The sequence below is a fragment of the Sturnus vulgaris genome, chromosome 16, assembly GCF_052056855.1.
Source record: "Sturnus vulgaris isolate bStuVul1 chromosome 16, bStuVul1.hap1, whole genome shotgun sequence".
In the NCBI taxonomy this organism is placed as follows: domain Eukaryota; kingdom Metazoa; phylum Chordata; class Aves; order Passeriformes; family Sturnidae; genus Sturnus; species Sturnus vulgaris.
Window position 1 is genome coordinate 7,797,165 of NC_142258.1, and position 26,124 is coordinate 7,823,288.

The following is a 26,124-nucleotide window of genomic DNA, read 5'->3' on the forward strand; positions in this document are numbered from 1 at the left end:
ATAAACCACAGAGATGCAGTCTTTAAGAAATCCGTTAGCTATTCAGACTATGCCTTTTCCTGATCCAACATTATTACCTGCAGTAATTTTAAATATTTTCTTAAGCCTAGTGTAAGATTTCTCATTTATAAATATATCCTCTCTTCAATATTTTCTTTGGGAAACGACTCAGTCCTACAAACATGCATGTGGTTGTAACTTCATTTAGGACCCCAGCAATAAGGATGTTTATGGAATGAATTTAAAGAAGTTTCACAGTGTAGCCATTTTTTTCTGGGTTCTGAATTTAACATTTTTCTCTTCTCCAATTAATTCTGCTTTGATGTGATATGATTGCATACAGGCATCCTTCAAAAGGATGCAGACTAGACTTTCCCTGTCCAGCTTAACTTGATATTAAGCTTTTGAATCCTTCCTCATGGTTCAGGTGGAGACATCACAGCTCTATAAGGAGTGAGTGACTGCATTTCTTTGCTTCTTGACACTATGCATCTGTTCCTGCTCTAGCACCATCAATATGCAGCCTGTTCTCCCTTGTATCTCGTTCATATTTGCAAGAATTTTCCAGAAAACCTCCATTTTGAGTTCTTCAGAGTATTGCTGGATGCATCTTCCCAAGGGAAAAGATTACTGCCATGAAGCATTTTTAAAATCTCTCCAGATAGGTAAGTAATAACTTCTACTGCTAAAGGAAAAATACAGCTTGAAAATTGAATGGAATGTAAAAGAATATTCCCTCCTGTATCTGGAAATCACCCCCCACACCTGCTGTGAAGATAACTTTCTGTCTTATTTTGATTTAACTACATTTTCCACACACTGTGCCTTGCAAAGCCCAGGCTGTGGTTGATTTATAAGACCTGCAAGCTAATAGGATCACAATTGGTATTGCCATAAACACAGGAATATTTATTTCATTTACTATTTTCCCCAAGAATACCGATTTTTAAAACTAAAATTTTACAGATTTTATGCAGGTAAGAAGAAGAAGAACAAGGAAAAAAAATTCCCTTAGGACATACCATAGCTGAAAGTACTATTTGTGTAACAATAGCAATGGTCTTTCCAACAGCAGAGGAGTAACCACTACAACAGTGTCAGCAGAGTGTTTTGGTCACACAAGTGATAAATGAAGATTTTGGTATTTTCATTAAAAAGTTTAAATATTTTTCAAATTCCTTTCATTGTAGGACAGAGGCATTTCATTTCCAGTGCTGTCCCATCAGTACTAAATCTGACAAAACAGTGCTCAGAACAACAATCTGCTATTCACTCACATTCTCTGGAGGTTGAGTTTTAATTAACTGTATTTTCTGTAGAAAGCAAACAATTTTTCAATCCTGTAAAAAATTCTGGAACAAATTTATCCCATTAGCTGTGCTATATTAGAGAAAATTCTTTCTCCCTTCAAGTCTAAAGCCATGAGCCACTAAACTCAGTCTTAAGTGGTTTGCTTATCTCTACATTTTCAGCCTGAAATTGTTCAGAGTAAGGACTGTCATACCTTAAAAACAGATCATTTTGTGGAATGTAATTTTACACAGCAGTGGAGCAGTATAGCAAATAAAATGTCAGCCAAGAATGCTATAGCTTTATGATCCTGTATATATGCTGAAAGAAACACATTTTTTTCTTTGCACTCAGAAAAAAATTTTGCCAGCATATGCATTAAAAGAGGTCAACAGTCCTGCTAGGTGCTATTAATGCATAATGTTCATGCAGTTTTCATACTTTCCATCCTAGAGCAAAACTAATAATAAAGAGTATAAAAGATGGACTGAGAGAAAACTAAAGAATTTCATGGGGAAAAGCAGAAAAGTTTCACATGCAGTGAAGCAGGGGGTGAATCACTGGTTTGCACCATCACAGCCCTGCCTGCAAACCTTGCAGTGTGGCCAGAGCACAGCAGCTCCTGTGACACTGAGTGGCCATCACAGACAGGGGCTGGAACCCTGAAGCCTGGGAGGTTTGAACTTTCTGTTCTTTCTCACACTGACCCACAAATGAACATTGCTTTTGACCTGAGGCTTGGAGAAGGCTTCCAAAATTGAGGGATGGAGTTAGAATCCCTGGTGTGTAGTTTAAATGGAAGTGTGTAATATCACATAGTGAAGGGTTTGGAATTTGGGGTTTTAGAATATAGTAATAACCATAGGACAAGATGGAGGTTCTTGAGAGTTGCCTTTTCTTCTTTCTTGTTCCTTCTTCTTGGTCTTAGGCAGTAGTTTTTGGTTGGATAGAAAGTACTGCAGTACTTGCAGGTCACAAGTGTTTGGTCATTGAGTCAAAAGTAAAAATAATACAGATGTTAGTTTTTAATTGGTTAAACCTTAAAAGACCTTGTAACTAGCAAGATACACCAACATTTTCTTGCTTTTAGCTTGTTAGCTAGAAGTACTGAAGAACTCACTGTAATATAAATAAGAATTAATAAACAACTAAGTCCAAACATGAAAATCCATCTCTCGTGCTTTCAATCCCAACTCTGACTAAAAGCAAGAAGAAAAACCAAAAATCAGCCACTAATAGACAGGCACTTCTACTTCCCTGGATTACCTTTCCCTTATTCAGGATGGAAGGACTGTGTCATTGCTGCTCAGGGAGTTGATGGGGCTGACCCAGCAGAAAAGGCTCCCAAGGGGCAGCAGAGCAGAACCTTTCTTTGTCAGAGCCACCAGTGCCCTGCCAAGGGAGGCAGCAGCCTTGGCCAAGGAAGCACAGGACTGCCTTCTTAATGGGGAACTGGCTGGATCACCCCATAAAAATGAGACTTTTGGGCCCTACTAGAAAAAGAAAAGACCCTCCAGAAGTATTTTGTTCCAGTGTAGTTCTAATGAATACTCAAAAATTGTTTCAAAATTAATGGACATGTTTTAACACACTTTCTGAAACCTGGAAAATGAATGAATAATTACTTTGGCTTTGTCAATTACAATCAGTTTACATTTCTAATGTCTTCTTAATATCTTTTCTCTAAGTATCATACACAAACACATTTTCATAAAATGTTTTTACCTAGAAAATACCCTTGCAATGAGGTTTCATTGTGCTGAAAATCTCAACAAAGCAGAGTCTGCCTGTTAGCTCACATTAACTGAGTCTTTGGCTGATATTTCCATGGAAGGTATGCTGATCTTTCTAGTAGTGTCAATAGAATCACATTACTGCTCGAGTCATCATTTTCTAAAAGCTATTTGGCAGCTCACCATTCATCCCCTACAGTTAGATTCAACACTGTTTACAGCATCTAATAAACAGAGTTAGTTATAAACAGATGAAAGAGATCCTTCATTGTTTTTCATAATGTGGTTAATTTCATAATAAAATGCTGTATCTACTTAAAAATGTTACTTGTTTTTCCTTTGACCATGAATCTTAATGCTTTATTTGTGCTGAGTTTTTAGTAACAATAAATGCTTTGTCTGCTTGATGCAAAGTGTTCAGTGGTTTAATTAAAGGGGATTAATTGAATTTACTGAACTAATGAATCCAAATGCTTAGAAAGACAAGGTTAAAAAGTAGTTGTGATATTCTATTCCTTATTGTGTGAATGTTCACAATCCACTTCAGCACAAAGTCAGCCAGGTTGGATGGGATCACTGGTAAAAGCAGTTAAACTAACCTTGCTGACTTTACAATGAAATAGGATTTAACAACACCAATAAACAGCAGGATAATAAGAGCAGAAAAAAGAGCAGCTGGAGCACTAACAAAATGAATTATGGTGTCACAGCTGAGATTGATAATGAAAACCCCTGGACAGTAACTTCTCAAACTAGTACAGCTGTTTCCAAATAGCCATCTGTCTGGGCCCCCAGGCTATTTGATGTGTGGACACTCTTAGCAGAGCTCAGTTAGGAAATTACAGAAACAGTGTGATAATATTGAAAGCTGATGTGATATAAGCAATATAAACTTATACTGGTTTAAGAAAAAAATTTGAAAAGGGGCAATTCTGCAGCTTTGTTTGAAGTGGGGAAACAGCTGTGTGTTGTAGAGTCCTAAAATAAATGATTTGATGACAGGAAAACTGTGAGAGTGGTTAAAAGGAAATTTGTTTTTACTTTTGAAACAATTGGCAAAGGAAGTCTTATTATTACATAAGTCTCCAAAACAACTTAAGTACAGTTTATAGAAAGATTAAATTTCTTCAGACACAGGGGTTTTTTAATCAATTCAGCTGTCAAATGACACAGTCCACCCTTAGCCCCTATTTTTCTTTGTTGCAGCATTTTGAGAATGGGTTCACCTTGTCCTCTGAAAATGATTTTGGAATTTTCACCTTTAAGATTTTACATGCATGAAGACTGCAAACAATGACTGTGTAATCATCTAATATCATATTCATCCCTTTTCACACTGGTATGTTGGGAATATATAGGTTTGTTTCTTAGAAGTGGGAAACATGCATCTCTAACTTTTACTGTTATGATGGACAATGGAATGTGTGAAAAAACATGCTTTGATGAGATGACAAAAATATTAACAAATTGAAAACAGAGTCTAAACCACAAACATGAAATTGCAATCACTTAAAAGGCATTAGCAAGCCTGTGAGGTCAACCTCTATAATTTTCTCCAGGAATGCAATTTTCCAACAATTAACAGTGACAGAATTAACTATGTATTAGAAAGAGAAAATTCATCTTTTATGTTTTAAAATTATAATGAGAATAATTTTATGACAGGAAATTTGAATTCACTGTTTTCAGATACTTAAACCCAGATATATTTGTGTTTTCTTTTAAAAAGAAATATGCCTACATTTTTTTACCAAGTCAACTCATAATAAACAGTAGTAGAGAGGCTATGAAATCCCACTTGAAGAAAACTTTGGTTGCTCTGACAAAATTTTCTTTATATGTCAGTCAGGTCTGCTGGGAGACAATTTAATGTCTCACTGATTTTATCTTTTCACATTTTTTGTGCATTGCTACTACATGATTTAATCTTCCAGGTCTAAGCTACTAAAACCAAGAATTCTACTTCCCTTATTGCATAAGACCACCCCATATATATACACACATATAAACACATATATACCCTGTTGTGATGTATATTTTTGTTCCTCAGAATTAATTACTTCCAGCTATAAAATATCCCTTGGGTAATTTCAAGGATTGGTAAATAAAACCTGATATTTCATAGATTAAAACTGCAACATAAATATAAATAAATATTTGGAGAATCTACAGAGCCCTTGTAACAAACTCTTATCACCAAAAAACGATCACTTTCCTGTAATTCAGGGCAAGGATTGGCCCTGTGAGAGCACACCTGTGACAGTGCCATCAGACTGGAGGGCACACAGGGCTGACTGCTCCAGCATCATCTTCCCTCTCTTCAGTACCTGAACAGCCTCACACCTTCTCAGCTCCTGCCCGGGCTGTGGAGGTCACTGCCCTGCACGGGTCAGGGCTGTCAGCCCACAGAGGCTGGGAAAATACACATTGCTCCAGGGAAAAGTGAATCCTGCAATGGCAGACAACGAGGCTGGGCAAATAATCATGATTTGATGATCATTTGTATGCCTAAGTGAATGGTAACTTGGCTCTGTCAGTAAAACCTTGTCCACAAACAGGCAAAAAAATAACACATCACAGTGGCAGCTCTTGAAGCAATCTGGCTTTATTTCCCTTGGCAATTTTTTAGGTTGTTTGGGTTTGTTTTCTTTTTTTTTTTTTTTTCCCCCAGAACTGAAAGACCAATTTCTGCTGTAAATATCTACAGGAAAGTGCCAGCAAATTGTCATAGTTTTCTGGAATTATTGAATTTAGGCCCTATATTGTATTTTTCATTACCACTTTCAGCTGCACAGGCAAGTCAAGTAGAATAACTATTGACTGTAAAGAAACAGCCAAGCATTTCCACCAGATATTACCTTCTCTCTCAGGATTACTGTCCTACTGTGTGGCCTATTTTTTAATACAACTCAAAGTAAAAAACTTCAACACAATGGAAAAACAAACCAACTAACCAAAAAAACCCACAATTTAATTCACTTACCTTTGGCTTCCTGTTTAGCCCAGAATTTTTTCACCACCTCAGTAATGTGCCTCTCCTCTCTCAGCTTCTTTTGCCACTGACGTAGCTCTTGTATTTCACTATCACAACGAACCTGTGAGAGGAGAATCAGAAAAGAAAACTAGAATTATACACCTTTGTGTTATCCTGGATGAGGATACAATTTTTTTCACAAGGCTGTGGCTGGGCAAATATGTGACAGCCATCCTCTGCTGAGCCTGAGGTAAAAGCAAAATCCCAGTGGTTTACAGTTTTCAGCTTACACAGAAATAAAATCCACATAATTGACAAATCCAATTGAAAACATAAATATGTCTATTAGGGGATCACTTTGATTACCAAGGATTCCTGAGAATAAGACTGCAGTGAGATGCTAATACTTTTGAGTTAAATAAAATTTAAAGCCTTATACTGAAGGGTATCAGTGCTTTTAGGAAAGCAACCCACTGACCAGAATAATAGAGCAGAGGAGGAGCATGAAGGGTCATACAGAAGAAAATTTATTCCATCAACCTGATTCACACCTGCCATCAGCTGCAAATAGGCTGACTGGCAATCCCACCCACACAATTTTCACAAACAGGAGAGCCATTAATCTGTTATTTAAAGTAATTGGACTGCATTACATGATAGCTATTCTTTGTCAGTCAATCACCCCGTGAAAGGCATAATTCTGCTTCCACAAAAAATTACAACAAAGGCCTTGATTTCATTTAGATGTAAGTTGAATTTTTCTAATATTGTTTTTGTACTGGTGTAGTTCATACTAACATAGAAGTGAACTAGCTCTGCATCCACAGCTTTTATCACTCTGCTACTTACACTTGTTGTAAGCAGGATTTGATTAATTAGCAACGTGTTGCCCATTGTTGACACAATTACTGCACGAGACACTGTCCTGAACAGCAGTGGAAAGGGACATGCCAGTATTACCTTAGACACTGGCATTATTGTCTTTGAGTAACAGTCAAATTGTAATAGAATTATTTTTAAAATGCAGTTTGTGGGGTTTGGAGTTTTTTCCCTAAAGGTTACATGTATAAATGTCATTATGTTTGAGGACTGCATTTAGAGAAGCTGTGGCTGCCCCATCCCTGGCAGTGTGCAAGGCCAGGTTGGATGGGGCTCTGAACCACCTGCTCTGGTGGAAGGTGTCCCTGCCCACGGCAGCAGGGTTGGAACTGGATGATCTTTAAGGTCCCTTCCAATCCAAGGCATTCCATGATTCTAAGATTCAATGTCCTAGTCATTCAGTCTGAAATGGAACAATATGGTAGAAACAAATAGCAATAAGCTCAGTTTCTCCTGGACACATTTTTGCTTGCAGGAAGATTACCACTTAGTTCCCTAGAAAATTTCTAAATAAAATTGTATTTATTGTATTCTTACAGGATATGGAGAAGAGCTCTGTGACTTGAACTCTATTCTATGCTCTTCTCCATTACACTCTGCTTTTCTACCACTTTGCTAAGACACATACAAAGCAAAAGAGCATGACTTAGTTTTCCACTAGTTATAAAAAAACCTCAAACCTTAAAGATAACAGTATAAATTATTTATCAAAAGTATTCTTTCCTCCCAGGATTTCTCCTCTGTGCAGCAGCAAAGAATGCAATAAACAGTAGCTGAACTCCCATAGCACTTTTCAATCCACCTAGGAGAAGATAACTTGCTGTGTTTCACACAGTGCACTGGCAGAGCAGAAATACAATACAATGTTATTCAATCAATAAAAACAACCAAGACTTTTACTCAGTGACTTGATCAGATACATCTTAGACCTCCAATAATATTCCATTATACTGATTTAGTTCTGTAGTACCTTCTATAAAAGTTATAAGGACTTCTTACAACGTTGCTGTGAAATTTTAAAAATTAAAGAAGTTACTACTAGTGACATCTTCAGCTATACAAAAATAAGGTTATTTTCTATAAAATCCATGAAATACTGTTTGCAAAAATAAAATGTAATCCAAACACAGGATAATTTCTTTGGGCTTGCAAGAGACATTTTTTCTTTTATGCTGCTATGTACGCTTTTATATGCCAAATAATTCCTTATTACATGGAGTCCGTTTGTCTGCACAGGAAAGGGTTAATAAAAGGCTTATGGGACACAAGCACATAAATGACAGAAGTGCAAAAGGCACGGAGATAGAGAAATTACGACCTCTTTATCTAAATGTAAAATTTCTGAAAACATGATGTGTCCATTTACAACTTTAACTGTGTAAGACCTGTATTTCGGCCCATGACATGGCCACAGTTGTTTCTGTATACTGAAAATAAAGACAATAATTCTTAACTGTTAAAAGATGAAAGGCAAGTATAGTAGATTCTGTACAGATTCCCCAGTCAAATAAAACAGTGACAGTGCAGTGAAATACAGAGTTCTGAGGTAAAGGCAGAGTCAGATACTCAAATACTCCAAAGTCAGCATTAAATCTAAACAGTAAAATGAGCTCCCAGAACAAAGTGTCTTTTTAGAAGAGTGACCCAAAAAAGGAAAAAAGAACACAGATATGCCATCTGCAATAAAACAGGTGACAGGAATGTAACAAAATATATTTAAAAGTTCCAAATCGGCTTAATAGATTATAGTTCAGCACAGTTATAACATAGTTTAGCATACTGATAATTCCTTAGAAAGCTCTGTTTTGAAACCAGAGTGCAATGCTAGCATGATGAAAAAGCCATGATTTAGCAGTAAAATCTCCAGGCAAATAAAGAGAGAGTCAAGAATCTTGTCCAAAAAACTGGCATGTCTCTCCTGCAGACCAGCACTGCCTGAAGCCCTGGAGGGCTCTGAGCTTTGAAGGGAGAGTTCACTCCTACACTTGCTTAGGAAATATTTGTGTGGCCTTCTGGGTTGAAGCCTTTGCTGGTAGCCACAGCTTGCTGCAAAGAAATATAAACTGTGATAGCAAAAGCACAACTACACTTTGCAAGATACAAAGCAAAATTGAAGCATTTTTATCTTCAACTTTTGCTCAAAGGACCTGTATAAAATAACAGTGAATATTTACATAATGCTATCCAATTTCAACTCTAGGATACTACAAGATTTAGTCAAAAACCCCTTTGCTTTCAGTGCTAGGTGAGAACATGTAGCACAACAGATAAGGGTAACACTAAAGATTCACCCACAGGCATCAGAGGAAATTCTATTAATGAAAAAATTCAGTTAGTCTGGAATAGTTATGCAAATTTTAAAGATTAAAAAGACATCATTAAAAAAATGGCACTAAGCAAAGATTCTGCAGTAGAGGGGTGAAGGAATATATCATCTTTTGTTGGAAAAGTGCCTGGAAAATTGACACCTAGCTGAATAGTGCCTTGGCCCGTGACAGATGAATGGAACCTCAATGAAAAAGGATGGTGGAAAGTGAAAAGGAAGAATTCTGATGACAGAGCTGTCTTAAGTCTTACTTGAGTGCTCCTGCTGGCCCTCTCAAGATAATGTCTTCCTTTGTGTGATCTCCTCAGAGAACTCAGCGCCTGTATTTCCCACTGCTATTTGTTCTGGAATTCAGTTCTTGAACATCCATGTCTTTGTATCAAAGATTGTAGCAAGGATTTGGTTGATGGCAGCCATTAATTATTATTACAACAATTAAACAAGTGTTTTTCTGAAATGTGCTACAGATAAGGATGAATTTACTGTTTTGATCATGCTTTGCTATCAGAGATCTCAAGATGTACCTATAGCTTTTTTCCCCCCCTTTACATAGAAAAATCTTTAATGCAAAAAGTCCATTTTTGCATTTATTGCCATGTGGTTTTGATACTGGCATGCTCAGACAGCTGGAAGTAGCAGAAACAAGTGAAGTATCAAGAGAAGACATGCTGCTCAGTCAGTTATATAACTAGATAAACTCTGTTGCCTAAATCAATATGGTCAACAAAATACCTCAAAAAATGGTCTGAGTCCATAGAAGATGTGTCTTAGAAGACCAAGGTTGAAGTACCCTGTCTCTCCATCACAGTGTCACAGATTTGTGTGCTCATGTTTAATTAGCCAGTATTACCACCCTGTGTAAATTTTTGTTTCAAAAGCTGTATTTCAAAGTTCTAAATCCTCTGAATTATAAAACAAGGTTTAATGAAAAACTTCAGAAAATAGTTTAAAATTTTGACACAATAATATCTTTAGAATGCAAATGGCATTATTTGTAAATATTCAGTTATTATCCACTATTAACATTAAATCAGGATTAGCTGACTGAGTGATTTATTTTAAAAGCAAATAATCTGAATTCTTTGGTAATTTTTCATAACACACTTATCATTAATGTGATGAAATCCCATTTAAGTTTAGTGTTCTCTTAATCTGCAAGCCCAAGGATAACACATTGCCCTATGTAGTAATTTGTTACTAATGATTTTTATTTTATATTCTGATTGCAATTTTTAATTTTTAAAACCCCATGTTCTTTCACCTCGAATAAGGTAAAACATTAATAGCTAATTTTATAGCCTGAATTATTTTTTATGTCTCCTACCTTTTATAGCTAGAGTTTCTCTCTCATTTCTGGGAATTGGTTTAGAATGATAAATACCAGTGTGAAAATCCTGAAGTTCATCTATACAAGGAAGGATTGTGCCCTTCACAAGCTTTCAGAGAAGCAGAAGATATCTGAGCAACCTTGCAGTGTTCAGCAAACATAACTGTTATTGGATAATGGTTGCCTCCACTGTAAGGATGCCTGCAGGGATACTGTCACTGCTAATTAATGTTAGTGTCAATGCTGTCTCTGTTTAAAAACAGAAAAATAAAGGAAAATGAACAAAGCAGAAAGAGCCACAAAAATCTATCAGTCAAGAGGAATATTTCGAGGTATTTCATCATCTCTGGCTGCACAGCACATTATAGGAGCCACTTATATATTCATGCTTGTTAAAAATAGTAGAGAACTTAACAGACAGTGTTTTATACTGATTGTTATTTAAAGAACACCTGACATCCAAAGATGTCTCACTGTCCATCACAACAAAATTGTTGCTACATCTGGAGGCTACTTAGAAGCTTAAGCTTTAATAAAGAAAGTCAAAGTCATTTCTTCATCACCAAAGTCACCTGAATTTCAAATAATTTCCTCCTGAGGTGTGAAGATTAGAGCTTTTTTAAAATATATTTAACAGAACTTGTTCAGGATTTTCAAAATAATTCATTTAGTATCCTCGGGTTAGCATGGCTATTATCCTCCAAAATAATAGCACTGGACAATTTTCTTTGTATTTATTTTATGCACCTTGCTTTTCCTCTTTAAACTGGGAATGGCACTAGTGCTGTGGTCTAGTATGCCTTACAACATCTGCTTGTCATTTTGTTTCCCTTTTCCTTGAACAACAGCCTTCATGCCTCTCATAAATCTCCTGTCTCACTCTTGGTCTCAATTCCTTTTCCTTTCTTTCTGTATGCTTTTATTTCTCAGCAGACCTCACCAATCCTCCTCAGGCATCTCCACACTCACTCACATATCCCTGCATGAAGCAAAATAACACTCCATCCCTGAGAACTACCCAAAGCAACTTTCAAGGGAAGAAAGAAAATTGTTCAGTGTTAATTGTACTTTAGAAAATCGAATTTCTGTGGATTTTTTGTGGTTGAGGGAAACAGTGAGATTACATCAGCATAAATGCCTGTGAAAAAATTGTAGTCACTAGGCATAAGGCAGAGCAACATCCAAAGCCAATGAACCATAGGGGTCTCAGCAGCTATTTATAGTATCCCCTACTTAAAATTTATGTAAGGATTTTCCCCAGGGCCTTCACAGTCCTACAATTTTCAACATCAAGCAAAATAATTATAGATTACTCTTACCCGATAACCTCTCCAGAAGGACTGAATTAGTATGCTTGCTTCCTCTTCTGACAGTAGCAGAGAGAGAGGAGTTGGTGGTCTAGGACTTAAAAAAAATTTTTTTTTTGTTAAACAGACAGCCTATAAATGTAAAACACTTTCTTCCCTAACAGTATATTTGATGAAAAAGAGAAATGTTGTTCAGGAGCCTGAAAAACACAATTTCTTATTGCTCTGAAAACAAAATGCACAAAGAATATGTGCTTTACAAATATACTGTTATATACACTACAATAATTCCTTTTAAAAGCAATAATAAATAAATGGCACATCAAGCACAGTCATATTTCTTATCTTTCTACATGTATTTCAAACTGCACCTATTATGGTAAGGTTTGAGGGGGCAGTGGGAGGTGGGCAAGTAAAGCAGTCTGCAAGTAAAGCAGGGAAGGTTCTAGTGTGTGTGCAACAATGAACAGACTTAATTATGTAAATTTTTATTACATTAAATACACAGAATATAAACATATCTTAGTACAGTCATTTACATTACGTTGTCATTTTCAATTTAAACATGCTGAAAAATAATGATGATCATATCTGCATAGCATGAATGCACCTTTAGAAAGGTCTAAAGTTCTTAAAATGCTGAAATTTTACTTTTGATATCATATACACCTTTTTTTGGTGATAAAAGAATGTAATTCATTTGTGAACTCAACCATTTTCAGCCAAAATATATGGTAGTTAGAAAGCACGTTTGGTGATTCTGTTGCTACTAATTTTAATGGGAACAAGCTATTAATTAAATTCAGCCATCTAGCAAAATCTCAAATGACTATATCAAACCTTGCTTCCCAAAAGTCATTTTCTATGGGTGTTGATTTATTTCTCAGACACGATGATTAAAAAAAAATCATCTATTGGAGAGGACAAAACAAAATTTTTTTCTCGACTGCCTTTTGTAAGAAATGTAATTTACAGCCAAAGAACTATAGGGTAATAACACTGCAAGTCATGAAAATACCATTTCTAAAGAAAAGCATTGGCACAGCATTAGAATGGCTGCCAAGAGCCACTCTCCCTGCATGGGGAACAGACTGAACACAGCCTTGACTTGGAAGAATAACACAATTTGATGAATTTGGATGCAGCACCCACCTACAGACACAGGCAGCCCATGCAGGAACATGATCTATAGTATTTATATTATAAAGACATGTACACTGCAAAACCCATCAATAACCAGCTATTTATTTATGCAGTCTTACATTTTCTGACTAAAATGCTGCAATATCTTTTGGAAATTTATTTATGGCATATTACAGCCCAAGTTAGGAGGCTTGACAGCTTACATTTTCCTTTCCCTTAATTTCATTCATATTAGTCTCTGCCCTAGTAAGCTTCCTATGCTCTCTGATGTCTTTCTCTTAGGGCTTGTCTTCACTGCAGGAGCAGTGAACTTAGAGCACAGCCTTACCTCTTATCTAATGCTACACTGACTCCACCGTTTTAGTCTGTGTACTCTGCTAAATTAGTCTCATCATCATGTCAGTTGGGTTTTGGCCTACATTTATTTTAATGTGAAGTAAAACCTTGGTCCGTTTGGAAAAGTCAAAATAAAGCAAAAATAAAAAGCAGTCTCTCCATTGAGTTAAACCGCCCTTAGTTCTGTGTACATTAATTAGCATTTCTCCTGCTCAGGGGAAATCATAAGTGCTGGACAAGCAAGGCTTCCTCAGATAACAGCTTCTTATAATCAGACTTAAAAATCTGAAGTTGGACTGGGCTGGTTTCCCTGATAGGCTTTCATCGTCTGTTCTATTTTAGATCTTTTTGAAAACCAAAACTTAGGGAAAATCACAGGAAGACCTACATATTTTACAGCAGTTACATCAAAGACACTGAACTTCTCTAAGAATAAGTACATCTCCAAAGAACAACTTGAGATTTCTCCTAGCCTGCAAGGTCAACTCTAGCATTTCTTTGCATTCATTTTCAAATTATAAAAATTTCTATCTTATAATCCTACACTAAAACTGAGAAAGCAATATAAAAAATAAAGCAAGAACAGGATTTGATTTTTAGTATGACAGCCACTGGCAGATATCAATCCTTTCAATGGCACAGCTTTAAAGAGCAGATGTCATGCCAGGTCCAGTTTGGTCTAAGGGAATAAATGGAGAATATACACAATTGTCTGCAGGTCAAATAAAAATAGAATCTGAGCAGAGGAAATCACCCCTCAGCAGTGAATGAGGGGAAGAGGAGTCTGTCATTAGTGGCAGCAGACAGCTGTATGCCTCCAAGATGCAAACTGACAGCACCATGTACACGAACTATATTTTGATTTAGTCCTTGATTATGCACGATCTTAAAAGCCCACATATGAAATGGGGATATCTACTTAGATATACATATATTGTTTAACTAAGTTGCACCTGTAAAAAAGAATCAGAAAAAATGATTTTTCTTAAGTATTTTATTTTACCAAATCTGCATAAAGCAGACACTGACCAAAGTTAAATTCCAGAAACATGATTCTTGCTTTCTGAGCAAACTTGTACAGATCTTGATTCTGTGAGATATGCACTACTCATATGACATCATGCAAGTGGAATTTCACACTCAGAAGATACAAATAGACTTCCATTAAATAAATATAGGAGGCAATGAAAAAGATTCTTAATGAAGATATGTATCTGATTTCCTCATGGACAGAAGATGAGGTTCTCAGTGAATTCTGAAAAAGGGAGGCAAAGATTCCCTCCATTATGTTGTCTCCAAAGCAGACAAAATAATCTCTGAGGGTTCATAATCACGCTGATGGGCACTGAATTCAGGCAGTATTTCCACACAGTAATGCCCAGAAACTCTGATTGTCTTCACATTCCAAATCTTTCTTATAAATAGGTCTGATTCCTTCCTTGAAAACATAATATAAGAAAAAATGTAACCAAGAAAACTTTCAGCATATACAATTCAGGGTTTTGTAATGGCTCTTGCTGTTCCAATCTGTTCCCTAACAGTAGCAGACAACCCTCAGATTTAACCAGCAGCCTTAGAGCCAGGAGCCTGCAGAGAGCAGCAGTGCCTGGGGCTCAGGTGTGCAGGTGAGAGCAATCTCCAGGTGCAGTCACAGAATGGCCTGGGCTCCTCTCTGTTTTTAGGAAAAACTCTTCTCTAGAAATATTGAAGCAACCCTAAGGAAAAGGATGAGGCCTCCTAAGTTTCAATACAACAGCCACATTCACTTCACTTCAAGTTTGACTGTGATTATTATTTTTCTTGAATATTTAGATCATGTACAAACACAGGCAATGACAGAGTCACTGAAAAAATCATAATCTAAAAGAACAGACCACAGAATAGGGGTAAATATAAGACATGTAAGTAAATGACTGTGGTGTTCTGCATAACTCTAAAAAGGATTCTGAGAAAGTCTTTGTTTTGGGAAATACTCAAAAAAAATTCACATGCTGGTCTGAACAACGAAAAAACTGCTGGAAATTTCTCAAAGTAGTTATCTTTCATATGTGCAGTATTTCTTATTCCTAATCATAGAATCTAGAAACACTACAGCAACAGCTGCCTTCTTTAGAAAGAAGATTGGCATCTAAGAAGATGCCAATCCAGATCTCCCAAAGTGTGTAATAATGAAAAAGTAGTGTTTTGATTCAAAATAAATGTCTAAAAAAATCTCTGCTTATAAATACTACTAAGGTCATTTACCCAAAAAGCAGGGAAATGGTGGTTCATAAGCAAGCAGACACTGAAGTACTGATTCATCTGACCTGGTATTTAAAAGCAATTACATATATTGATCAAATATTACACGGGCTCTGTATAAGCCTCTCACATTTCCAAGGAAATATTCCCACAGACGCTTGACAAGAATACCCTGGAACATTTTCACAGGTCAAACAGAGTGTGAACTGAGACCTTTCTTTGTAACATTTTCAGTATTAATACAACTATTCCATAGCCAGAAATAAATTCCTAATCACTAGTTTTCTTTTGCAACAATCTAAATGCACTAGAATAAGATTATTTGCATTTGAGGAAAATAAAAATCCTTACAAGAAAGCATTTTAATGCATTATACGGAGAGTACATTTTTGAAGGATTATAAATGTGGGAATAACCAAATTTAAAATTAAAAGAGGAACTGCAACCAAGTAGACAAAGTGTGACTAATTAGCAGGAGTCTAAACTCCTCTATCATCTTGTCCAAATAAAAGCTCCTCTTGACTGTCAATAGTGAATTGAATTTTAAATAAAAGTTATAAATTCATTTGATAGTGTTATCAAAGTGACCATAGTGATAATATGCATTCATCTGTTAAACACATACCAACTATTTATATACTTGCTTATCTATTTATAATGAAGAAAAGACATGACAAAAAGACAAGGCAGTGTGGAACTGACATGACAAAGTTTTTATGTGGGGAGGCAGAGTCATGTAACCAACAGGCGACTGAGGCAGAACAGGTGATTTGCACCAAGAATGTCAGAGGTATTAGAGGGAGCACAGCAAGAAATCTTTGTAATGGGAACATGCCAAAAAATAACAGAGCAAATATATTTGTCTTCACTTCTGTCTGAAAATTACAGTGGATTTCTTGCCTCAAAACATTTTCCTTTGGAGGATGTGCCCATTTTAATGCCCCAGCTCAGCTCTCCTGTGCTTGCATACTGCTACATTTTTTGGAAGTCACAAAGCATTGCCTCAGCTTTGTCTCTCCTAGGAGCAATATTTATGTAGTCCGTGAGAGTGTTTGTGGGCCTGGACTGAAAGAAACCAAACATGGATCTATTCCAAAGGCCACTCATGTCAATGGGAAAATTTCCATCTATGTTTGTGTACTTTAGGTCAGGCTTTGTAAGCTGAAAACACGAAAAACTCCCCTTAGTGCTCCAACAGCAACATTAGGAAGATGTCACAAAGCACTAATAAGTTTCCACATTGCAATTTTGACAACCTTTACATAAATTAAAGCATTTTTAATGCATCAGATATTACAGCCATAAAGCACCATTACAAAAGATAAATATTTTACACAGAAAATTTCTGCAGTCTTTCAACACACTGTTTTTAAATAAAAAATCTCTCCTTTGTTAAACAGAATTCTGCCACATTACTTGAAGGGCACTTCTTACTTGGAAACACACAAAATAACATCCACAGAGATGTATTTGTTGGACTTTCCTTTATTACAATAAAATGTTATTTAAAGCTCAAATGATTAAAGAAAATTAAAGAAGAAAACATAAGGCAAATCAAGCATACTCCAAACATGGCTGGTTTAGACACAAACCAGTGAAATATGGCAGTGTGCAGAAAGCACAGCCTGTAGAAACTGGGCATATTATGGAAAGAAAAAATTCAGTCACCCGTGCAAAATTACCCCTATTGGCCATCTGAGAGCTGACAATGAAGTCAACTGTAAAGGCAGCTGAGACCAGCAGACTTCACCCAATTAAAATATCTGGGGGAGGGAGAAAAAATAATCAATGTATATATATGCATATACAGATATTTGGCAAAAAGCCACTATTCCAAATTTAGTATTCATTTATATCTTAGCTGCATACTTCAGTAAAGCCATAATAAAGTTATTTTCTCTGTGTCTGTACACTTGTTTTAGTACACACAAATAGATTAAACCAGGAAATGTGTCCTTCTGAACTAGGTAGCAAGTAAATATCTCTAATAAAAAAGGAGAAAATGCAGATTAAAAAAATCTTGTGAATTATTTTTTATGTGAACTTCAAAAACCAGGAAATACTTATGCTTATTCCTAACATAGGTGCATATTCCATATACCACTCTCTCTCATGGGATGTAAAGTCAAGGGTTATGTTGAACAATGCTGTCATACTGTTAAATTTACATGACAGACTTTTATGATATCACAGTGTTTCAGAGTAGGGGAACAGTGTTCTATCAGTTTCTTCATATTTCTTTCATTAAGATACTAAAGGAGGTTGGGAAATTATGCTGCCATGTTACTCAGGCTACCTATGCCAGCAAAGTAACATTTCTGAGAGATCAGAGCATAATCAGAGCTCAGTGACTTCCCCTGGCCCTGATTCAATACACAGAGCTTGGTTACTTGCAACTGAGCTTCAGTGCTGTTCAACCAGAAACACCACTGGAAAATGCTGACAAAAGGCAACTGTGGTGCTCATTAGCATATTTATAAGATTACAAAACATTCACAGCTCCAATTCTGTTTCCTTCTACCAGCAGCCTCGAATGGAGGAGCAGGTCCATCAGTTTGTATCTCTGCAAGTGCCCAACAAAGGTGTGCTGGTTTTGTGTTCAAACTCCACTTTCCTGCCCTCTCAAAGGTGCAGCTGTCCTTTAGGGCAACAGAAATGTCTGGTCTGTGATATGGAGATTACCAGTCTGCATGGAAGCTGCTCCTTCTACTGCTTTTGAAATCTGCTGGGGGAATTAAGATCCCCAAGGGATGTAATATTTTGTCAGTGCTACTGGTAACATACAGAATTCAGTGCAAAACAAGGTACCTATACTAAGATGTCACAGCAATTATTACACTAAAGCCAGAAACAAATTCAAATTTTACAAGATCCTTCACCTACAATAACTAGGTTTTGAAGGTACAAGGTTTGCATTTAAAATTCTGAAAACCAGTGCAGCATTTAGGTCTCCTTATGAGGGAAAAGTAGGCTGCAAGATCTCATTTAGAAATGCATTGCATAGAAAGTGAAGCTCATAAGACTCTGGCTTTGACTATTCTTTAAAAAAAAAAAATCCAGCTTCAAAGAAGAAACTGGAGGCACTGGAGGAGAGCCAAAAAAGTCATACTCAAGTATGGAATATATTAAAAAAAGCTGGATCTCGGATAGAACAAAAATAATATTCCTCTGGGGTTTTTTTGTTTTGGTGGTTTTTGTAGGGGTTTTTTTAAGCATTAAGACTGCTTGGCACTGATATACCCATCTAAACAGTTGGGATAAGGATGTTTCCCATGAAAATTTGACCAGCACTTTTTAGTATATTGTCTCTTATATATTCTTAATCCTGTTAAAAAAATGAATACTCCTTTAAAAATAGAAATGGAAATTACAATAAAAAGCATAGAATCAATTACATTTTAAGTGTAATAGCTGGAAGGATATAATAATAAACTATTTATGACATATCCAGGACATAATAATAAATTCTCTTATTTTTATTCTTATTTAATATTGCAGCCTTTCACTTACTCCATTAATATTTACTTCAGAAGCAGCATTTTTTAAATCTGTAATTTTAGGATAAGCTCACTAAAAGTAGTTTTTTAATAATAATTTTAACAATTATTATTTTAAGGGCCCACTTGTTTAGAGGATTTAAGATGAAGTGTATCAACTGAAGTAGGGCTCTGACACTTCAGTGTCCTTGTGGAGCTGTCACTATGTTATTTAGGAGCAGCACTACTAACAGAAGCTATGAGTCATTCAGGCTGTGATTCCACAGTGTATTTCTCCTGTTGGCAAAGCTGACTTAAGCAGTTCCTACCAGCACCTCTCTATCTTAGCAGCTCATTTGTTTTATTCACCTTGCCTTGAGCCCTTCATATTAAGCCTTTGTTTATGCCAATACACAGGTTTGCCACTCTCCAAGGTGAAGCAGACTGCAGAAATTATCTGTTTTTAATAGCTGCACAAACCCTCCTCACACATTTTGGCAGAGATTCCTATCTCAGAGTAGGGCCCTGATCAGAATAATCAAGCACCCTACCAAACAGACAAGGTGCCATTAGGGTGCCTACAGGCAAGCTGGGGTGAAGAACAGGAGGGAGCAGGGAATTTTTTGTCCAGGTTTACCTCCAAGAGAAATGTTTGTAAAACTGTGATCTTAGAGATTTTATCTTTGGTACAAACGTCCATCTTCACAAATCTTTGGTATCAAAACTGCCTTACAGGCCAAGGGCTTTTCTGTGTGCTTAAGAAATGGCTACAACAACCAGGCTGCAGCTCATGCTCACTTTCCAAAGGACTAAACTCCAGCCTTAAATGGGAATCTTGTTGGCAAGAGCTGTGTTTGACAGAACAGAACAGCTGTTCTCACCAGAGGCAGGACAGCATGATGGCTGAAGGTATCAGAGTTGACATGAAATGGGTCATTCTCCAAAGGGGTCTTGTACTGCAGAAATGTCCTACACAACTCTGGCCACATGACCACCTCTCAGGGAATCAGAGTTAACCCTTTTGACACCATTGCCAGCTTATCCACAAAGACCTGTGATAAGGAGCTTTCCTCTTGCTCCACTGGTGTCTCAAGATTCCAAGTGCCACATGTCAAGAATTCAAAAAAGCTCAATTTCCACTTACACTGTGTAACAAAGTAAATGTATCTACCAAGATATTAATCTCTATGTTTTCGCCAATTACCAATCCAGATTCCAGTTAAGTTTTCAAATTGAAAATTTTCCTTAAAATCTGACCTCTGTTAGTTTCTTATTCCCTCACTGTAGACTAATCCTTTGCTTTTCTCACACAGCATCTATATTTTAAAGTAAATGCAGTCTCAAGGAGAGTAGCATTTCTTTCAAGACTATTGTGCTGCTTGGTTCTGCAAAAACACCAAGGAATATGATTGAGGCTGCCAAGAACAAATGTTCGTTTCTAAAAGTCATAAATGTACACAGAAATGCATCCTGACCAAGGATTGTTGCAGGTATTTGAAACTCACAGTTAGAGAAGAATTTCTTGACTATACTCAAAGATTTCCATAGGAGGAAGCAGCACTTAAAACATTGCTTTACTCCTTAGTACAAAGATGTTCATAATACTTCCAGACTATTCAAATGTCCTGCATTCTACAATTAAAACGCTTAGGAATTTGAAATTAATTTATCTGTGAACAATTCTGGTACAAAATACCTTGTAAGTAATACACTAGCCAGTTAGAAACTATCCCATAGCTCTTTGTTGCACACAGTAAAGGGCAGCTTGAGGGCACAGTAGCAACACATTGAGGCTCTATTACCTGTTGGAGATAGCAGGGGCAAAAGAATAAAAGGAGAAAGGATTATTCTGAGTACTGCAATATCTTACCGGTCCTTTAGCCAGTCCTTAACAAAAGGGATGGAAAACAATTCTGTAAATGACTCATCTTTCCTCTTTGGATTCTTGCTAAAGAAGAAGGAAAACAACTCATATTAATTTAAATTTCAGCTATTCAATTTGCAAATTAGTGCCTTGGAATCACTGAACATACTTAGTAGCAAAAAACATGATTAACTTACTTGTATAACCACTCAGTTAGGAAATCAGAGGGAATAAATTTGGTTCTTCTTCCCTAAAGATAGAAGATAGTTTCAAATTATTTATTATCTTTGGATTGGTCATATGTTTAAGCTAAATGGACTGCTTTTATTAAATAAAGTATACAGTACATTACTCTGTCTACTCTTTATTGCTACTGCCAACAGTCAGAGGCTCAGCCAAAATTTTAGAAATTTTCTGGAATGATTTCAAGACAAACTATGAATGAGAAAATTCTACATATATTACCTTGATATTTTCTGCAGTATATCTAGAGCAAAGATTTCTGAATGGTGTTCTAAGTGGCAATGTCATTGTGAAGAAATTAACAGAACCCATTCATACATGAAAATATGTTGTAAATTCCTTGCCATTTTGTTTAAAGTTGTATTATCATACTCAAAGTACTTCACTTCTTTCAAGACACATAAGGAGCATTGATTGGATATTGTTTCCTCCTGCATGGAACCATCGTGAAGACATTGTGAATACACACAAACAGAGTATTGTATGGCTGCTCTGACCAAATCATCTGCTGGGTGCAAAAAAAAAAAAAAAGGAAGGAAGGCAAAACCAAAGGGAGGCTTTTGTCTGTCCATAGCCACCATAGCCACAGAAACCATGGAAATTACAGAGAACTAGGTAAGAAGTTCAAAACCTGGAGCTTCACAGCAAAACATTTGTGCCCTTTGCTCCCAGTTCTCAATCTTAACCAACAAAGAGAATTTTGCAAAATGTTTTGCAGCAGGTTATCCTTAGGGACTTGTACAGCCAGTACCACAGCAGCCATTCAGAGCCTCAATTTTGATAAGGCCAGAATGGATTAGGAAATCCTCTTTTTTTAAAGGATTTCCTCTCCTCATTCCATCTTGACAGATTGAATGTATAAAAGAGTACAGGTGCTCATTCTGCTTATCACAAACCACAGTAACCATAATGTGGACATGGAGTTCTGGTTGGAAGAACAGAAGAGCTTGATCAGTATCTTTAGAATCCCTCTGACATGAGATGTGCTCTGAATGCACACAATCACAGTGAAGCCTAAAAGACATTGAGCCCCGGCAGCCCCAGGGGCACCAAGTCCTTCATCACAATAGCAGCCATTGAGCTAAAAGCAAGATGAGCTCCCATCCCAACACTTACCCTGTCAAACAGCAGATTTTGCTTCTTAGAAAACAATTCATGAAACACTGGTCAAATGATTTTGTGAAACTGCTTAATATCACAAAAGAGGCTGAAGTCTTGATTAAAATGTAAGAAGCTAAAATACTACTATTACTTGCTAAGGAAAATACAATAAACATGTAATTGAAAATCTAATGCATGAAAAATTACTTTATTCTCTGCATTATCCTCAGATGTGAACAGAGAGGCAGGAAAAAATGCTCTACATAGCATCATTCTTTCAGTTCATGGTATATGTCATATTTGGGGTCAGCCACAGGTGAAGTGGAAGAGGAGCATTGTGTGAGGTGCTGGGAAGAGCACAGGGCAGTCATGTAGCTGGGGAATGACAAGTGTGAAGTTTAGTGCTGGACTGCAGAGCAATCCTACAGGATACCCAGGAAAGCTTTTAATTTTCTAAGAGAATCTTACCCTCGGTAGAAATACAGTCTCACCCCAACAGAAAGAAAGAAAAAAAGAAGAAAATGAAATAAAAAGAAGGAAAAAAAAAGAAAAAAAAAAAAAGAAGAAAAAAAAAGAAGTAAAGAGCACTAAAAAAAAAAGGAAAGCAAAAGAATTATTAATCCTGAGCTGTATGTGCCTTTATGATCTGTTTTGTGACAACCAGAGCTTTGGGGTTCAGGTAGGGCTCCATTAAGTGCTTGGCTGGGAAGAAACACAACTCCTCCTACAATTTGCACACTTATGCTAATACCAAATCTGTTCCAAGAAGCCAAACACCTAAACTTCAAGAGACCAAGACCTTCCCTGCAGAGCTTTCTGTGAGTCACTTCTGATCTTAAAGGGACAAATCTTCACTTGCACAGAATCCGTAAGCAAACAGCAGAGTCTGATCATCACTGTACAGCTACTCTCAATCACAGGATGAAAATGGGTCCCAATACTCAGGGAATTGTTTCAGAGAATAAATTCTACACTTTGACAACAAAATTCAATTTAATCTAACAGTTGTAATTGAATGTGTTTTAAGTAAATTGCTTTTCCTTTGCAATGGGAAAAAATTATCAGAACAGGGTTGTCAAAACAGCCATCACCAAAGAACTCAAGTTCATCTTGTTTTATCTTTGTTAGAGGCAGTGAACTTAACAGAGAGGAATTAAATAAAGCTGAATATTTTTTTACTTTATTTTCTTTGCCAGGAAACAGTTTATTTTGCTAGTGAATTAAATCGTTAGTTGCACAGCAGTCAACATTTATAAAGGGAAAAAGATTACATAAATTGACCTGCCTTTGACACATTCCTCCTATGCTGCATGAATCCGGATAAAAAACAGGAAATATCTTTACAATATGCATTGTTAACCTGCAGATGTGTTTATAAACGGTTTATATTCAGATTTAATTTTCCATTTTTCAGTTTAAATATGATATGCTTGGTAATAATCATGAAAATATAATGGTGATCAGAAGATGGCAAAGTCATTAGTCTTCCATTCCCTTTCCCTGATCTATCATAATTTTAAATATAATATATTCCATTACAGAGCCTGATACAGCTTCCTCCTTCTGTAATAGCTAACTAGAAAGAAAAGTCAGAGTTAGTCTAATAAAAACATTTATACATTGTTCAGTTTAATGTTGAAAAATGAATGCATTAGTCAGTTCTCATGAGGGAAAAGATTTAAGAAAATAGTCTTCCCCCTGCAGGCATTTGACAGCAGATGGGATAAAACACAGGAGAACTTATGGTAGGGAAGTAAAAATCAGTGAGGGAATACACTGGGCAACCCAATAGGTTTCTTTAATCTCTAATTTAAAAATGAAACTTCTGCAGACTGTTCTCATATTTATGTCAGTTTGAAGTCTGCAGCTGGTGGTTTTTCTAGGCTTTAGCTTTTCAGATTTTTTGTATGCATCACATAATGCAAGAGAGTCTATTTTAAATTAAATGTGTAAATGGTTATGTTTCTTTATCACCTTTCAAAAAAGATCTTTCCTACACAAGTTTCTGTTTCCAGCATAACCATTTCCCTTTCCTGACTTTCCCATGTGATTGTACAATTCTTCCTCTCCAGATATAGATGCACCTTCTCTGGTCTCTTCCTTGAATTCCTCTGCTGGCCCCAGGATCTGATCTTCTTTAACACAATTTCAATTGCTCAAAAACTCTCCTATTTAACTCTTCCTTCTCATTCACCTTAATTTCCTTTCAAGACATGAAAACCTTTAGTCCCTCTCATCAAAATCCCACTCTCCATTCTCTCTCACCATACCCTCTCTCTTCTCTGGGCTCATTCACCATGGATTGCAGTCAGTTTGGATCCTCCTCCCTTCCTTCCAGTGCTTCTTCCATTTATCTTCCACGGGTTTATTCCATACAACTGTCCTTTACAGGCTTTAATGACTCATGTCTAGCCAGGATTCAAACCCAGTATTCTTTTCTCATCCTTCATGATTTCAATTAGCTTAATCATAATTAATCTTTTTCATGTCCTGTTGTCTCATGAATTTCATGAATATTTTGAATCTTTGTCATCCTCTTATTTTTGGAAGCTGTATTCCAATGTGTTTATCACAAGATCCTTTCTCCCTGTTCCTACTTTTGGTTTCTAAGGACTCTGCTTTTGATCCTAAAATTCAGTTTAAATTATTTAATTAGGCATTTTAACACAAATTATAGTAAGCTGGGTTTTTTCCCCTCCAAATCCATACGGAACAACACATTTCCTACCAAACTAAAAATCACATATTTATGTCAGATAAGGAAACAGAATGTGCAAGTACAAGCACCTGGACAGCAATGGAAAAGAACACAAATATTCAATCATATGGCAAGCACAAAGAGCTATTGTTTTCCAAGTTATTATTCAAAAGGAGGAAGAAATGAGGTCACAGTGGAAAACTATCACCTGACATCAGCTTGATTTCCTAAGCTTGGCTCCCCAGTAGCAGGGCATCTCTTCACATAAGTGCTTTCTATAAGCTGAGCTCATTTTTATCAGGTTTCTATATATTAGAAAAGAATTACTTTTAGTAGTTTTCTACAAAGCAGCATACAGATCCATACAAAATTCATTTTCAGCACACACACTTTCTAATAGATATAAACCACAGAAGATCTGCAAAATTTCTCAGATTAGAAATGGACAAAGTAACCTTAGATTGTTATGATTGTTCTATTTCTAGGAATTTTAATATTTAAAAAATATCTTTGTATTTAAGTTTTATTGCCTTCTGAAATAGCTAAATTTATCAAAGATTGTATTTTAAACCATTTGTAAGAGATGTCTTTCTCCTAAAGGATACAAGCTTCCAAAAAACAACAAAAAAGAATCAATATAGATTTTATTAGAAGTGTGATGAATATATACATATATGAATATGTTCAATCTGTTCTTGGCTAGTTAATGTAAACGTGATGGCAGGAATGACAGACAGATGTCATGTAAATTAATTATTTTCCTATTTCACCTGTATTCATCACAGCTCATAGACACATATACACACTTGTAAATCCATCAGTTTATAGGCACACACAAATTTTGTGAAGACAGAAAATTTTGAAATAACTGGTATTAAATATACAGGTCTGGATCTGAAATTCAAATTGCCATGAGAAAATAGAATAAATGATGGGAATCCCCCCAAGTCCCAGTACCTAAGCTATTGCTGGGGCTCTGCTAGGCTGCAGTGAAACCATGAGGAGTGTATTTATGCTTTATTTTGCAGCAGTTCTAGTTAGTTTTTAAGCATTCCCTATAGACTATGAAGAATGTCTCTTTAGACATACACTGAAAACAAATTTATAAAAACACACGTAGCAAGCAATTATTTTTAAATATGCATTTTATAAGCTCATTCATGCTGGATACTCTGTCTTCCAGTTA

The 26,124-nt window shown here is 36.2% G+C and overlaps 1 protein-coding gene across 3 annotated transcripts in view; it reads right to left on the reverse strand.

The window, feature by feature from the left end:
* IQCK (IQ motif containing K) overlaps window positions 1-26,124 on the reverse strand; it is a 38,630-nt gene that overhangs the window by 9,095 nt on the left and 3,411 nt on the right. For all 3 annotated transcript variants that reach the window (XM_088174399.1, XM_088174398.1, XM_088174400.1), the window contains 4 exons: window positions 21,094-21,146; window positions 20,903-20,980; window positions 11,849-11,933; window positions 6,007-6,118 (listed from right to left, as the gene is read on the reverse strand). In XM_088174399.1, the coding sequence (XP_088030525.1) occupies window positions 6,007-6,118; window positions 11,849-11,933; window positions 20,903-20,980; window positions 21,094-21,146 (328 nt within the window). The remainder of the gene's footprint in view (window positions 1-6,006; window positions 6,119-11,848; window positions 11,934-20,902; window positions 20,981-21,093; window positions 21,147-26,124) is intronic.